The sequence below is a fragment of the Echinops telfairi genome, unplaced genomic scaffold, assembly GCF_000313985.2.
Source record: "Echinops telfairi isolate 266 unplaced genomic scaffold, ASM31398v2 ScPeMD7_7466;HRSCAF=8504, whole genome shotgun sequence".
Taxonomy (NCBI): Eukaryota; Metazoa; Chordata; class Mammalia; order Afrosoricida; family Tenrecidae; genus Echinops; species Echinops telfairi.
The window spans coordinates 986961-1004347 of NW_022111366.1; the positions used below are offsets into that span (position 1 = coordinate 986961).

Below are 17387 nucleotides of genomic sequence, written 5' to 3' on the forward strand. Positions count from 1 at the left end.
TGAGTTGCTGTGGATTTGTTTCTCCAAAGTACCTAGACTAATACAGTGGGCATCCATTGAAAAGGGGACCCAGAACCCCCATATACTTAGTATCTCAATGCTCCCCTTGCATTACTATGACAGGTATTAATCTGATAGGCAAGTATCTGCCCTTGTAAGGAATGTTGCAGTAGATTTTCTCCTACCACCAATCCTCATGCTTAATGTAAACGGAGCTCAAATAAGAAATCAATCTATATAAAGCAACAACTCATGGATTGCAGCTCAAAGTTGCACTATTTTTACATAAACTAATATAAAGTGCCTTAAATTCTATGCCATTGGATAAATTATCGATGCTACCAGTGTAATTACATTATACCCCAGGGGGATGATTGACAATGTTTTTCTTGTGTGTAATGTTGTTGTTGGTGGTTTTTGTCATAATGTGACCACTAAAGTAAGCCAGAGTTGTTCATAACTCTGTGGGCAAGCGGATGGATCCAGGGTTCTTACCTAATTCTAGCCCCAACCCAAGAACAGTTAGTTCTTATATAGCATGGACTTGCTTGATGCTCGCCTTCATGAAGGTCACTGAAGATAAGGGTGCTACAGCCAAGTGTGCTGAAGAAAGCAGATGGTGCCTGGCTATCGATTAGAATCGTGTCTGGGGCCTTACAGGCTTGTATTCAAACATGAGGTGTCCACTAAGTCCACATGGAAGAAGCACACCAGCCTGTGTGATCCAAAGATGACCACAACAGAATCCAAATAGGACCAAGGGAGAAGTATCAGAACTTAAATTGTGAACATACACTTTGTAGAAGGCTATGGAGGACAATGGGAGCCCAAAATCCATTTGCAGAGTATCTAGTTCAGTGGTTCTCAACCTTCCTAATGCCACAGCCCTTTTATACCGTTCCTTATGTTGTGGGGACCCCCCAACCATAAAATTATTTTCATTGCTACTTTATAACTGTCATTTGCTACTGTTATGAATCGGGCGACCCCTGTGAAAGGGTCATTCGACTCTCAAAGGGGTCACGACCCACAGGTTGAGAACTGCTTGTGTAGTTCCATTAAGCCTCTGGTAGATCCACTCTGGCCGATCCACTCTGGTCACAGGCAAGGAACACTAACAGCTTTACTATCAGACATACTATTGGAAACTTGATTAGGGTGGATCAACCACGGGGTAATTTACTTGGTCAGTTGACCTCCCTCTTGACCCAACCTGAATTTGCTCTAGGCTCAAATATTTCTCAATTGTTATGTGACAGAAACTTCTTCTCTGGCTTTTAGGTGGGTCTTTTCTTTCTTACTCTTTAGTTTTATCTATATATTATTATTATTTCTTCTTTCAGCTTTGTTTTGTTTTGTTTCTGTTAGGTTTCCCAGTTTATGAAACAAAGGAGTGAATGCAGAGAGATAATACATGGGGGCATTGAGCAACTGGGGAGCAAACAATGAATGCAGGAAGGGGGAGGGAACTGTGCTGGTGTCCATACAGCTCTTTTCAAAACCGACTTAAGTGTATGATGTGTGCATTTTATATCAAGAAAATTACAAAAAAAACCCAAGAAACCAAAGTTGACCGGTGATCACCATGGGTGAGGGAGGAAGAATTGCTGCTTTGGGGCATTGCGCTTACATTACTGGTGGTGGAATAATTTGGAAGAGGATATCAATAATGGTTGTACAACATGAAGAGTATAATCAATGGCACCGCATTATACATGTAGACATTGAACCGGGGAATGTTGTTTTTCTGGCCACCATTAAAAATATATGATTACGCTAATAACAGTGAAGGAAAAAGAAAGTGTTCTAAAATTGATTGTGGTAATGACGGTATTGCGCTTGATAGAAGTGAACATATTGTATGATATGTGGCTGCAGTACCAATAAGACTGTGAAAACAAAATACTGGTCCGGGTTACAGAAGACAAAAGAACAGTAAGACACAAGTTGTTTAAACGGCATGGCCAATATACCTGGATATGTTGTAAAGCAAAAGACTTGAGTCTTGAGTTCAAGGATTCTGTAGAAAGGAAAAAAAAATGGCCAGTGTCCTCCGGTGGCCCTCATTGCCTGCTGCTGCGTAGTAGTTCTCTTGCAGGGGGGCCAATCGGATTGCCTGGTCTTTTGGATGCCTTAGCGGCAGGTTTATTCATGAGGGGCCCCGCTCTGTGTTTATTTTTCCCCACCCCTCCTTGCCCCCCTTAAATGCTCTACTCCAGCCATATCAACGTCCACCTGTCCCTCTGAGCCAGGCGGGTTCAGCAGGTAGGGCCTTGCTCCTCCTATCGCCTCGGCTTAAATACCCACCCCCACCCCTTACTCAGGGACTCACTTTTCCTTTGAGGCTTGTCGAGCCTTCCTCGCTGGCCTGCTTCACTGCCAGCACCTCTCCCATAGCAGCCAGCCTGGGAATTTTCTGGTGGCATAGTGTGTTGGGCTGCTAACCCCAAGGTCAGCGGTTCAAAACCCCCAGTTGTTCCACAGGAGGAAGATGAGGCTTTCTATTCCCATAAAGGGGTGGAGTCTTGGAAATCCACAGGGGCAGTGCTAGGTTGTTTGCAGTTGGCATCAACTCCAGGGCAATAAGGTTTTGGTTTCTGTTTGTCTTAGTACAATCCTTTGCACACCATTGGTGCTCTAGCAACGTTTGCTGAATGAGTCCCTGGGGAGTCTGAAAGGAACCAGTTCAACCACAAGGCTAGCCAGATGCAGCTCAGTAGAAAGGACTGGCAATCTACTTGTGAAAACCCAGCCTTTGCAAATCCTACCCCTGGGCACCGTTGACGCTGATCCACATGGGGTTGCCAAGGGTCCGAGTCAGCAACTGGTTGGGCTTGGGGTTAAATACAACTTCCCTCGCCTCCCAGCACTTTAAGGGCACTCGGGAAAGGAAAGGAAAAGGCTCAATTCAAGTGTGGACCGTTTACACGGGCACACAGCAGAGGTGGTGCTGCCTGGGGCACCCCCAGCTGCTGGCGAGGAGAAAGGAGTGGAGCCGGGCATCCCAGCGTGGGGCCGCTGATTTCTGCTGTGTGCTTCATGGGGCTACATGCAAAATGAAAACGCACGGCTTCTGGTTCAGAAATTATTAAGAATTTCCAACAGCAGCAGCAGAGCATTAAACCAAGCCCGGGGCCTGTGCAAATGCAGAGGTTGCCCGCCCGCCCCGTGCAGCCCGGTGAGCGCAGCTGCATCATGATTACCATATCAAGAAGTGTAGGGGGCTGGGAGAGAGGCTGGGAGACATTTTGCATCGATTTTTTAATTCCTTTTTTTAAAGGACGGGTTTAAAAGATGTCACACCATTTTTTAAAAATTATAAATATTTTCTCATGCCATCGCCGCTTCCGCTCCTGCGATAGGATTGGTGTGTGTGTGTGTGTGTGTGTGTGTGTGTGTGTGCGTGCTTTCATTGGTTAGTAGGGATTCTCTTTTTAAGAGATGATCTCACTTTGCATTGTTTTAGGGGAAAAACACAACAGCCACGGGGTTGGCCCCATGTGTTGCAAGCATAGAATTACTGTTTTTCTTGGATGTCATCTTCTGAAGCCCTGGCGGCACAGGGGTTGTATATTGGGTTACAACCCGCAAGGTCTGCAGTTCAAAACTACCACCCTCTCTGAGGGAGAAAGACAGGGCTTTCTACTTCCATAAGGAGCTCACAGGGGCTGGCCGTCCTACCCTGTCCTGTCTGTAGGGTCGGCCTGAGTCCGCACGGTCATGTTCAGGTAAACAGACAGACAAGCTACTGGCTAGGTTTGAACCTCTAACTTTGAGGCTAGCATCACTCGCAAACCACTTGCGCCACCCAGGCCATCCTCCCTGTCAGTCTTTAGGAAGTAATGCCCTCACCTACCCCAAACCAGTTCCCCCGATTAAAGTGCTCAGTCACCAGTGCCGGACTCCATCCCAGCCCTGGAGGGGGCCAAACTGGCTGGCTTTCACAGGACGATGTTAACGTGAGCATCTTTATCACGGTTTTGGTTTTTGTTTTAATTAAACATTTTTCCCCATGAACACTTCTCCATGCAATAGCATTCAGTCTTTTAATCTGTGCTTCGTAAATGACGGATTGTTGCGTTTAAGCTTAAGTAAATGTTATTGTGATAAAATGTTGGCATATAAGGCAAATGAATGGAGATTTATGGAGGGGTCTTTTCAAAGCTCAACCAGCGACTCCTCATTTCCGACGCATCAGGATCCTATAGGGTGGCATGGAAAGGGCTCTATAGGGCTCCCAGGCAGTAAGCTATGAGCACAAATTGCCAGGGCCTTCCTCCGGTTCACACTACTGGTCCTTCAGGTAACCGTTGAGCTGATTACCCATGGAGCCACCTCACTCGCCACTCAATCAATCGAGTCGATTCTCACAGCGACCCTCTAGGGCAGAGTCGACGTGTCTCCATGGGTTTCCGAGACTGTAACCTTTGGTGGGAGTAGAAAGCCTGATATTCTTCCCAATGAGTGGCTGGTGGTTTTGAACCAACTGCTGACCTTGTGGTTAGCAGCCCAATTTATAACTCACTATGCCACTTTCAACTCAGCGGGTGGGAGAGAAGCAGGCCAGTTGAATTTGCACTGCCCCAGGTTTCCAGCAGGGGCATCGGGTGAGGGGAGCCACATCCGGCCTCCTGCCCCTCCCCCTGCTTGTGCTGCGGTGCTCCCCTTCACAGGCCCACCGTCCAGAGACCTGCCCTCGACATGGGGGCTACTTTGCGCTCCTTTCTTTGCCTTGGCTCCACGGCTGGGGTGGTAGCAAAGGGGTCTCCAGACACCAGCAGTGACCACAGACGCCAGGCTTGACCACGCCTCAGGGCTCTTACCTCACATTCTTTGCACTTTACCTCACATTCTTTGCTGGTTTTAATCCGCTTCTGGGTACTTCCAGGACAGAGAACCTGCGAAGGTGGCTGAATCCAAGACTCATTGTCCTTATTTTACTAATCTCTCCACAACATAAAAAGGTCGCTATTCGTGAACAGCGGGACAGATGGATCTGTGTGCAAATTCTTCAGTGAAAGACCTCAGTTTTCTCCTCTGTACACGAGAGGACACCGCCTCATCCACAGGGCCGTTCAGAAACTAGCCCAATGCCAACACGTGGAGGTGATTGGCAGAGCAGATACCAAATGGGCATCTCCACATTTGTTGTTGTTGTTGTCTGGGGCTCTTAGGTTACTGAGAAGATAACTGCGGAAAATGGAAGAGAAAATGCAAACAGCTTTGCAAAAGTGTTCTTAGAGCAACATTCTCAGGTAGCACCCAGACTGTGAAACGCCCGCAGAGCCCCATTTGTCTTTCTCTGCACCTGCTGTCCCCACTCAGATCCTCACACCTAGGAACAAACACAACAGACGCCCACTCACGCCCGAACACGGCCAACGGCAACTCCAAGACACACATACACCCGAACAAATCCAACTGCACAGAAACACCAACAGCGAGTCCCTCAGACACACACCTCGCAGGATCCACACGGACGTGCTGAAGGCAGGGGGTGGGAGCGAACTATGCACACAGGCTGCCCCGGGGGCTTGCTGGAGGGGAGGCTGGGTGGACAGTGAGGCTGAGGGAGGCTGGGTGGATACCCATGATGCGCAATTATGAGAGATTTTACCTTAACTAAAAGAAAAAGCCAGCCAACTACCTCACAACCTATTGAAACGACTGGAAATACTGCAGCCTTAATTACTGCATGCCATTCAACGGATCTTGAGAAATTTGCTAATAAGGATAATTGCACCAAAGGTAATTAGTAGTAGGGACCAGGCTCGCTCTTGGATTGGTGGCCGGCATACTCGCTCCCATGGGAGTTCAGACTCACAACCCCATAAAGCGATGGTGGGGAACATCTGGACCACAGGCTGCATCAGGCCCGCAAAATCATCCGTGCCAGCTGACAACGTCTCAGCCCTCCCCGAAGAGCAGCCGTTCCAGCCCATACACTGGGAAGGGGGTGGGGGGTGATGACGTGTTTGACCAGTGTGGCCCAAGAAAGATGTTCATGAAGAGCCAAACGGGTCTTGGCACAAAAGAAAGGTCCCACACCTGCTATCAAGGGTTTCCAAGGCTGTCCGTCTTCAGGAACAGCCAGCCTCATCTTTCTGCCAAGGCCTGGCTGGGGGGTATGAACTGCTGACCTCAGGTTAGTAGTGCAACGCTTACCCGACAGCCCCACCCAGGTGGTTACAGGACAAACCTACTCCAGCAGTTCCTTCTTCACTGGAGACGCCACTTTCGTGGACTCCCGCCCGCTCATCGTCGTCATCGTGGTCCTGGTGACCGACCAGGAGAGGCCATTGTCCCGGCCTTTGGGTGGCCAACACTTGTACAAGAATCCACATGGGCGGAGACAGAAACAGGCAGTGCGATTTTATAAGAAACAATATATTTTATTTTTCTGACACCACAGCTCTGGCGAGTGGTTTTGTACCAAATTTAATGAAGGTTACACAGAACGTTTTACGCATGGGAGGGGAAAGGGAAGAAACCACAAAACTGAAACAAAACAGAACAAAAAAAAGAAACAGAACAACAAAAGAAAAAGAACCCCGAAATCCTGGAGAGCTGTTAGCATCTGTCCCACTCCCACATCGAGAAGTTCACTGGGAACCCCCACTAAAAGGGGACAGACGACGGCGACGGGGCAGAGGAGGGTTTGGGGGCTGGGGGGCAAAAGACTAAGGTGGGGAGGGGGTGGGGAGGGGGTGGTGAGGGGGAAGAGGCCACACAGAGCATCCCGACCTTCCCCTCTCGAAGGGTGCTCGGCATGGCAGGTGAGGCTGCGCTACATGTACTTCCCTAAAATAACACCGTGTATTGCAGCTGCCAGAGGGAACGAGCAAAGGAGAGCCTGGGTTAGCACAGGGCAGGGGGGCGGGGGGCACACGGGGAGCTGGGGAAGAGGGGAGAGGGACAATGCGGGGAACTTGTGGAGGTTGGTTTGTATTCTGGGAGAAGACAGACTGTGCTGAAGAGCACTTGAATGCGAAACGAATGTCCTAAGCATCGTTATTAAAAAAAAAAATCCCCCCTCCCCCCACCCCTTGCTGAACTTAGTTCCTTTTTTTTTTTCTTTTTTTGTGCTTTTCATTAATACTCTGCTCTGAGGTCGTAGTTTGGTTTTTCTATACACTGGAGTTGAAAGAAAATAGTCCAAAGGTCTGAAGATGGATTCTCCACCTAAAGTAAACAGCCCAGCATTCCTGTTCTCCTCTTGTCCCAAAGACTAAAAGTCTCTGCTAAAATCCCTTTACAATATAGTACAGTACACACACACACACACACACACAAAATTAATAAAGCCCAAATAAAAGGGGGTGGGGGGGCAAACGAAAACGAAACCAGAAACCAATCCTGGGAGGAGCCAGTCCGAAGGACGTAAACATACAGAGACCGGTGCAACACAGGACTGATGGCAATTCTCAAAGCACGGCTACGGAGTCCCCAAAGTAGGTGCCATCACGGGATACCCAAGTCCACAAAAATAATTTTTAAAAAATAAATCTTAAAAAAAAACACACCTGTTGATTAAATGAATAATTTGTTTTCAGGTAAATCCATACATTCTCGAGGTTCCCCCCTCCCCCAAAGCAGCCCTCGGGTCCCCGTTCTCCTATTGCATGATCAATAGCACGTCCGGAGCTTGCGCAGAGCAGCCGCAGGACCTGGAATCTCATCTTGACAAGGGTCGGCACATCCAATCTTAGCAGCTTAAAACATCATGTTCCCTGGGTTGCCAGGTCCTTGGCTGAATCCACCCAGGCCCACGTCAGCAGCCATGCCCCGGGGCCGCATCTGTGGGGGGATCATGATGTTCTGTTGGGGTCCCATCATGCCCTGCATGGACATCATCATGCCTGGAGAGCCCACGGGTCCCGGGTGGGTGTAGAGCCCGGCGGGGCCCCGGTCCTTGCCAGGAATCATGCCCACGGCAGCGGCTGGATTGCTCATCAGGCTGGGCTGGCCGGGCATCGTCGATTGTGCTGGTGACATCATCCGGTGGTGGGGACCCATCATGCCTTGCTGGAGAAAGGCAGGCGGTCTCATTGGGTTGTGGCCTGGCATGGAGGGAGCTGTACCCAGAGGGATGTCCGGAGTTCCCACTGGCCCTGGTCCTCCCATGCCAGGTAACGCCAGTCCCATACGGGGGCCTTGCTCGCCCATCATGCCCTGCATGTGCGGAAACCCGGGTCCAGGACCCTGGGGCTGTTTACGGCCTGGGACTTCCCCTCGAGGGAAATATTGCAGTGTCTGGCTGGGCTTCTCGGATGGAATAATGCGGGACAGATCAAACTCGGGGATTCCGGTGGCTCCGGGTCGGATGACCTCCTGCAGATCTGGGTCTGTAAACACTGAAGGCATGCTGTTCCCCAAGACAGTGAAGGAGTCGGGACCCCCCGGGCCTCCAGGCTTGCAAAGTGCTGCATCTGCTGAACTTTGGGGCAGGTTGCTGGGGCGGCCGAGGGGGCCTTCGCCTGGGAAACCCATGCCGCCTGGGAAGCTGCCCTGCCCGCCGCTGGGGCCATTGTGAGGGAATGGGACCTGCTGTGGAGGAGACTGTACTGGAGGGAAGCCCTGGGGAAAGCCCATCCGTCCTTGAGGTACCATCGGAGGCTCCTGGGATCCGTGTCCCATCATCGGATTGTGTGACATCAAGCCAGGCCCCATGGGGACCCCATGAGGAGGTATGCTGGGTCCCATGGCATTCGGAGAGGGCATCTGGTTGGAGTGAGAGAGTGGCTGGGTCATTCCCATGGGGCTAAGGGTTGGCATCGGAACCACGGGGTTTGGACCTGAAATTCGAGGATTCTGCGTATTAATGCCCATTCCTAGAAAAATAAAGATATCAAAGGAATCAACTCAGCCAAAGGCAATCTTAAAACTCTGTTTAAAAAAGTAAAATAACAAAATACCACTGTGCATCTAATGTGCACAGTACTGTGCTGAGGAAGCATTCCGAACAGTCCGTTCTCCGTAATATTCCATCTGGGGACACAAAACCAACCGCTCGGCGTGACACTCTGCTACTATAAACTGTATGATATAGGGTGTGTGTAGAAGGTAGCTAAAGAGAGACTCTCCTGTGTGGGAAGTTACAAATTAATAAACAAAGGTGGCCAGTGGTCTTCACTGGAGACAACACGGGAGAAACAACTGGCCTCACTGACTTCAGCAGGACACTTGGTGAAGAACTCACCAGGCCTACAAACTCCACGAATCAAGGGTGTGTGTGTGGGGGGGGGCATTGTTTCAACTGGCATCTGGTATGATCATTCTATGCGCCCCGCTGAGTGTGTTTAAAACCCGGGCTGCACGAAATACTCAAGAGCTCTCCTGGGAACGGAAAGTGCACAGGTTCTACTGGCGTCTTTGGCGCCCCCATCTGCCGTGGTCATCTCACTGGATGAACACAGGCCAGCAGGAAAGATGAGGCTCGCATACCACGGAGCATGTCCTGATCCGACTAATCAGGATGACCAACAATGGCATTTCTAACCATCAGAATCAAACTGCAACCAGAAATCCACGGCTGAAAAGTCACTGTCTCTTTGCGATCGCCTCAGCTTCCCAGATCACCTCCTGTTTGTGTAGAATCGGAGCAAAGGGAGGCACGGGGTGGGTAGGGGAGGGAGGGCTTTTATGATGCCCCCTAGTCCAAAAAAATGTGCGTCTTGAGAAAATAGGAGCTTCTCTGATGGAGGACTTGGGCCGCTTGTGGCTTGAGGCTGCCCTCCCCGGGAAGCCTTCAGGACGCAGGGCAGTCCAGCCACATTCAGAGCCAGTGCGTCCGGTGTGGCTCTGGGCGGCACCACTCCATGCAGGCCGAGCAGCAACACAGCCACGTCTTATGAGCAAACCCCAATCATGCTCCCTCACTGCTTCCGAGCCCACGCCGGCTCAGCGTGGCCCACTAGGACAGAGTAGAACTGCCCCGGCTGTTTCTGAGATTGTGACTCTATCGGAAGGAGAAAGCCGTCTTTCTCCCAGGGAGCGGCTGGTGGCCTTCCAGCGTGGACTTTGCAGTTAGCAGCCCGATACGCAACCCTATGCCCCCAGGGCTCCCTTCAGTTACCTTAACAACAGCAACAACAGTTACAGCTTGTTCCAGTCAAGACACTTCTAATTCTACTGACACCCAGTAGAGCTTTCAGCTGGGACATTTGGAGGGCGAAGAATCCGCTCTAGGTGGGTCCACAGCCACTGAGAACATAGCGTGCAGCATCCCTGGCTCAGAAGCCCATCTCCCTGAGTGCTCACCTGGCATATTGTTCATTGATGGCAAGTTGGGCGACCGAGCTGGAGGGGAGTCGTCGTCTGAGCTGGCCACGGTCTTGATGGCATCATGGTACAGGGGGGTCGAACTGGGCATTGCAAACTTGGACATTCGAGACATCATAATCGAGAGAGGGTTCTGGGACAGGGTCGGCTCGGGAGGCATGGTGTAGGGTGTACTAGAGGGAAGACTTCCGGGGACATTCACAGAGGCAGACTGGCTGGCTGCAGGAGGTGGGGGCCCACCTAGGAGAAGAGAGAAAATCATACAAAAACGGGCAGGGCACTGGGTCCCGGGTGGAGGCTCCCGGGCCCGGTGATCATGAAACAGCAAGGCCGAGAACGAGCGGACGAGCAGGACAGTGTTATTAGACCCAGAAGAGGCATCATCAATCTTCCAGTCAGGCTGCGCGTGCATGTGCAGGGGGATCAGCCGGTGGGAAGACGCACACAAAGAATGCACTAGCGATGTGAGTCCACGCCGGGGAGAGACATAGCTTAAGGCCAGCTGCTTTGCTGAAGAGAACTCGGAGCTGTCGGCTCTCCTTCAGCTCCCGTCACTGCGTAGTTTCGCTCAGGTATTAAGTTTGCTACGCAGCCAGGCGGTAGCCCCACCTCTGGCCCTAACTGCGCTGTCCTACACGCCTTCCCGGTTAATTCTCACCCCTGAGGTGTTTGAATTAGAAAGGTCTGCAGGGGCAGCTTTGCTGTCCTGCTTCAGTGAGCTGTGCGGCCCAACAGTGAGAGGCACTTTAGCCCGGCAGGAAGATCACTTCGCTTGTTCCCACACTAGTCTTTTCTCAAGTGGAGATGGCCTGGTAGTTACACCACGGTGCTCATGTGCCACTGACTGTTTCCAGCCCCCTTCCCAAAAGCACCATCATCTGTGAGGGCCTCTCCCAGGAGGAAGACACTCGGGAGACTGCAGCTCAGCTGGGAGCATGGCAGCTGACTGCGGAGCCGGCTGTGGTCACTGTGTTCCAAACGGCGGCACACATTTCTGCTACGCCATTGAGTCCTGCTTAGGATTCTACCCAGCAGCTCCCGGCATGAGGGCAGCCTCATTTCCCGCTGTTAGGATGCTTTATGTCCCCAGCAGGTGGTCCCCCTGCCATCTAAGTCACTCTGTAAACGGACATCTAGTTCCCATTTTCCCGCCTGTTGTCCAGGCAGCCCCACCCGACGTGTCTTTGCCTGGGTTGGACGGCTGTGCGTAACTCGGCGGATGCACCATGGCCCTCGCCACAAAGGCTGCCCTGTGCTGGCTGCTGCCCAATCAACTTAGGATGTCAGCCTGCCGACAGCGAGTAAACCGGGGCGACTGGAGCCGCCTCCGGACAGGGCGAGAGTGAGGGTGAGCGGGCATACTGACCTGACTCGACACTTCCCAGCATGGCTGGGGAGGCCATGGGGAGGGGTGCTTTGTGGTTGGGAGGGATCCCGGGACTCTGCAGGGGAGGTTTTGGAGAGGAGGTCCACCCAGGCGACGGGGCCGGAAGGGACGGCGACTTGAGGTGAACAGGCGAAGCAGCAGCAGACCCCAGGACTGGAGGGGACTTAATGGAAGCAGCGGCAGCTGGGCCCGCCAGCATGCCTGCCAGCTGCGATGGAGTCTGGGGGGACTTGAGGTTCCCTGATGGCGAGCCCAGCATGGGTGACTGGACTTGGCGCATGGTGGGAGACTTCAGAGGGTTAATGCCGGGGGAGTGCACCTGGCTGCCTGCCACAGAGATATCCAAGGGCTTCCGGCCCAGACCGCGTTGACCGGGAGGAGCTGTGTTGAGGCTAGTGGGGTTATTGGAAGGGTTGAGAGGTAGTGGTGGCATGTGACTGAGCCGGCTGTTAGTCCTTTGGTCGGGTCCAATTGGTTCTCTGAGATTCCGCAAGCCACTGTTGCCGCCTGGACCCTGAGACATGGGGAGAAACGGCCTAGGGCCCATGCCATACTCTTGCTGAGGGTGCTCGCCGAACGGCAGGGGTACCATCTTCTGCTGAGCGGGCAGCATCTCCGAAACCCCGGGGCGCATTTTCATCATCTCCTCCGGCCCGGCCCCAGCCTCTCGCAGCTTCTGAGATGGCATCTGAGAGTTGGAGCCCATGCTGATGTTGAGGCCGACGTCTCCCTTCATGCCACTGGGAACCAACCCAAACTCAAGTTCCCGACCAGGGCCCATCTGTGGGGGAATTCCTTTGGGGAAGTCGCCCCTGGAAGGACTCAGCGGACCCTCAACTGGTATTCGAGGAAAAATGGGATTACTCCCAGGCTCCATATGTCGCTGAGCACCTGGGATCATCCTATTCATCTCCATGCTGGGCCGGATGCCTTCCATGCTCATCCCGGGGGGCAGGCCCAGCTGCTTCTCCGCCAGCTGCTGCTGAAACATCTCTTCAGACAACCCTTGGGGGTTTGGGAAGCGCTCCCCTCGGCCGGGACCACTGAAGACGGCCTGGCCGGGAGGGAAGGTTCGACCATCTGGGATTTTTGGCACATCATCGGGCCAACTGACTCCAGAAAGACCTGGTCTAGATGCCGGGTTGGGGACGTTTGGCCCCTCCATTTCAGAGCCCATCATCCCTGCAAATCCAGGGAGGCGCATCTGGCTCCCCGGCATGTTGGGATGGGGGGCCATGCCCCGAGGGGCCAGCGTGTGTGGCATGTTGATACCGTCAGAGAACGGCTCTGCACCCCCAGGCCCCCAGCCTTCCCCTGGCGTCATCTGGTAGGGAGGCGGCGGCCCCCGGACCACGCCCCGAGGCCCATGCTGATGGACCATCATATCCTGGAGGGAGCACTGCTGGACCACCACTTGCTCCTGCTTCCTCCGCTTCTCCTCATAAAACTCCTGCTGCAGCTTCAGCCAAGCGATCTGCTCAGGAGTCATGTGGTCTAGGTGGTCGGGTCCTATGGGCCCAGCCTGGGAGTTCATGGGAGGTGGAACCATGTCGTCTGGAGAGAAGGGGACATCTCTATGTCCTTGGGGGCCAAATGGCGCTCCCACATCTGTCCGGGGTCCAGGTCCCTTGCCTAGGCTTTGGGACTGGGCCATCATGGCCTGAATCGGCCCCTCTGGCTTCTTCTGCGGTCCATCTAACACCCCAGTGTTCTGCTGGGGCGCCCCGCTTTGCCCTCCCGTGAATTCTTTCTCATCGGGGAAGAGCATCCGCTGGATGTCTCGGAGAGTTTGTAAGGAGCGCTCCCGGTGCTCCAGCTGCTCCTGGGACAGCCCGTCGGGGTTCTCCCCCAGGAGGGGTGGCTCGCCACCGGACACCGGTGGAGGTGGGGGGGCTTTGGGATCTGCTGAAGAGCTACTGCTCCCCTGGGAGACGGGGGTCCCAGCGCGGTTGTTGGGCGTCGAGTTGGGCCCGGTGCCATCAGGGGGCAGTGGCGTGGAGCTGGCGGGGCTGCCCACGGAAGGAATCAGTTTGTTTTCCACCCCAGGACTGTCTTGGTCCAGGGGGCGTGGGGGTGCAGCAGGCTTGGGTGCTAGTGCTGGAACGGGTGGAGTTGGCTGCAGTCTGGTGCTCTGCGAAGAGTTCTGGTCCTGGTTCGCTGGAGCTGGGGGTTGTGGTGGGAGAGGTTTCGGATCACTCCGAAGGGAGGCGATCTGTGTGTTCTGGAGATAAACAAGACTGTAAAGACCACTGGCATACTGTACAGAATGGGCAATTAAAAGAGCAAAGCTACGTTCCTCGAAGCACTCGCCCAGGCCCCCCGGAGCTACGCTGGCGCTGCGCAGACACTGCCGGTGCACAACCCTGCCACGGACGCGGGGACAGTTTGATTTTTCCTTTCTTTCGTCCCTTCTTAACTTTCCCATCAAATGGCATCCTCTCTCCCTCGCAGACGATTAGGTTTCAATAGCTACAAGAACGCCGGGGAGCCCCGCTCCGCCAGAGCGAGAACATTCGAGGATCTCTTTCAGGGAACAGGTTTGATGTCACACAGCTACTCTGTATCTGATTCGGGGGAGAGATTAGTTTCTTGGTATGTGGGAGGCTGTTCCTCACACCTTCTTTTCCCTGAAAGTTACAACAGGCTCTGTCACCGTCTCGTCCATCAAGTTCAGTCAAAGGGTCGGGTGTTTCCAGCTGGAGGGAGAGGTGGGAGAGGCCACAGCGGCGCTGGCCCCGGAGGAGGGACCGGAGGCAGGCAGGGCCCCTCTGTTGCCAAGGCGCCTCACGCTCCGTGACTGCCCAGTACTCCTCTCCTGGAATTTCCAGGGGGCCTGACAGCTCTGGTTTCTGTTTTCAGTTTGTGATCACTGATTGCATATTTGATAAGAATTTGTACATGCACTGGAGTAAGAGAATCTGCAGGCAGGAAGCGTGTGTCGAGAAATCTGAGGCCATCGAGCCCAGAGTGTCTCTCGGCCGTTCTTTCCAATAGGCAGCAGACTGCCCTTCTTACGGGCTGGGCGGCTGCCTCGGTTTTACTTATTAAGCAGCCCCTGGGTGAAGGTGCCCTTGCCAGCAGCAGGTGACAGCATGGACAGGAGCTGGGCCTGCACTTTCACAGGGCTGAGACTTCCTGAGGGCGGGGAAGGAAATAAGGCCGACACACAAATAAAAGATGACAGTCAGGGCTACATTAATACCCATCCATGGGAGACCCCAGGGCCAACGATTACAGGAAAGAGGTGGCGATCAAGGGGGTGGGGAAACTGGAGGACTGCAAAGGGAGCAGCCAGGATGCATCGTGACCACGTTCACCCACGATGAACAAGATAACGAATGTGACTGGGATGACGTGTGTAGGAACTGTCAAATGGGAACCTAATTCGCTGTGTCTCCTCTCACCAAAATACAATGAAAAAAAAAGGGGGGTGAAGGAAAAGAGTCAGCTCCCCAAACTGCCCAGGATCTTTGGACAGCCTCGGGATCCCCTTTGGATGTTCCTTTGCTCCTATGTGCAGTCTTTAGCCAGTCTGCATTTCCATACCCCCAGGTACCTAGAGGGGGCCGGGCAGGGAGCGACAACAAGGACGGCAGTTGGAACCCACCACCCACCCCTTGGGAGAAAGAGGAACAATCCGACTGTCCAACAACGTTGCTAGTCAGAACCCACTCCAGGGCAGCGGGTTTGGTTTTCAGAAGGCTCCCAAGAGTTCCTTGGGGCTGCAAAGGTTTGTGCTGCTTGATAGCACACCCTAACCTTAAGATTGGTGGGTCGAAACCACCCACAGGGCCCCTGGGAAGGCCTGGCGACAAGCTTCTGAAAGGTCACCGTGTGAAAACCCTGCAGAGTGTGGTCCTACTGTGACACGTGTGCGGTGGTTACCAGTCAGAATCAATTTGGTTTTTAGGTCCTAAGGGTCCTACTTACTGCCCCTTACATATACTCCGGAATGTTTGCATGTGTACAAATAAATCTGTACGCATATCATGATGAGCCTCCCTGTATATGAGCACTTTGTGTGATGTCTACCCAACGCTGCGTCTTGGGAGTGTCTACATCCTGTGACTGTGTGCACATGTTTCACATACATGTCTGTAGGTATAGGTTTGTGTAGAAAGGCCCAGTTGAATCTAGATGACCCTGGATGACCATCTTGTGGAGGGCGCCTTCATTTCCCTGCCATGGCTATGTTCCGCTTGGGTTTGATGGCGGGGTTTTGTTTGTTTGGGGAGCGGGACAGAAGAAACAAGTTTGGTGCCACCCTTTTCGTTTTAGAATTAGAGCCATGGTTGTTTCCTGGGTCCCGATTCCCTAGCTCCTTTTCCAATTTCAATGTCACACCAGAGAAGACAAAAGTTCCCCTGTGGGCATTAGGCTGCTATTCAAGAGGCCGGTGGTTCAAACTCACCAGTTGCTCTTAGGACAAAGAGGCAGTCTCTTAAAGATGTGCAGACCCGAAAGCCTACAGAGCAGTTCTACTCTGTCCTTCGGGGTCACGTGTTGGAACTGACTCAATGGCAGTGGGCGTGGTTTGGGGTTTAGCAGAACAGGTGGAGGTGATAACTACACTGAGAGCTGTTATTAAGTCACATGCATACTGGTCAACATTGCATGTACACTGTGCATTCCGGCACAACACACGCTCGAAACACACACGGATATCTATCTGCATTCACGCTCGAGAGCTTGCGTGTTGCTCAGCTACTCGTATTTCAAATACCAGCAAGGCCACCCATAGGAGACAGGCTTCAGTGGCACCTCCAGTTTATGACAAAGAACGAAGGCCTGTCGACCTACTTTTAAAAGTCAAACCAAACTCACTGCCATCAAGTGGATGCCGACTGGGTAGGCCTGCCCCTGTGATTTCCCAAGGCTGTAACTCTTGAAAGCCCTATGGGTGACAACAGGTGTTTATCCGGTATGCTTCCGTCCAATACTGAAACTACGTGCTGAAGCACGGCACTGACTGTGGAGACGGCACCCGCCTGGGCAGCGAGCGCTCTGCTCGGTTCTACTGGGCTCGCCAGGGCTTGGAGGCGAGTCAAGGGCAACCAAGGACAATGAAAGCCCTGAGCAGTTGGAGGGGCAGATGCAACAGGCAATTCCTCAGTCTAAGAGAGCCCAGTGGGGGCTTCTTTTGACCCACAAAGCGGACATCATTGCTTTTTAATCTTGAACTGTCACTTTGGCCATTTGTAGTCCCTGTAACTCCCCCATCACCCTCTTAACACTAGATTTTAAGCTCTGTGACATCAGGGACTGTGTTTTGAACCTCTTAGCATCCCCCACCGTGTTGAAGGCATGCCTGGGTCATGCTTGTCACTTAAGAAATACCTAGATGTATGATAGTGCCAACTGTATGCTTTTCCTAAGGTAACTCATACTTGGTGATAAGTTTCGGAGGGTAGACAGGCGAATGTAGTTAATAATTGTGGCACCATCAAGCAATCACAAGTATTGAAAGTCACTACGGTTCTAATTACTGTATTATTATCATGTGGCCTATGGGACAGTGGCTGCTTTTTTCTCTCATCATCAACTAACTCAACTCTGTGTGTGTGTGTGTGTGTGTGTGTGTTTATTTTTTAAACCCTGTTTCCTCCACAGGACGTGAATCAGATTTTCCCAGAGATGATTACATGGTAGAAATCCTACACAATCTGTAAAACCCCTCTCTCTGCACCTTACTCCCCCGAGTCATTCAGCAGTTTGTCAG

At 52.6% G+C, this 17387-nt stretch overlaps 1 protein-coding gene across 3 annotated transcripts in view; it reads right to left on the bottom strand.

Moving 5' to 3' along the window:
* Positions 1–7042: 7042 nt before the first annotated feature.
* The window catches only part of BCL9 (BCL9 transcription coactivator), a 116043-nt gene continuing 105698 nt past the window's right edge, over positions 7043–17387 (bottom strand). For 2 of the 3 annotated variants that reach the window (XM_045283726.1, XM_004717264.2), the window contains exons 8-10: positions 11648–13889; positions 10261–10521; positions 7043–8831 (exon numbers count right to left, since the gene is read on the bottom strand). In XM_045283726.1, coding sequence (XP_045139661.1) covers positions 7714–8831; positions 10261–10521; positions 11648–13889 — 3621 coding nt within the window. In that variant the 3' untranslated portion in view covers positions 7043–7713. The remainder of the gene's footprint in view (positions 8832–10260; positions 10522–11647; positions 13890–17387) is intronic. The other variant, XM_045283725.1, reaches the window with a different exon arrangement.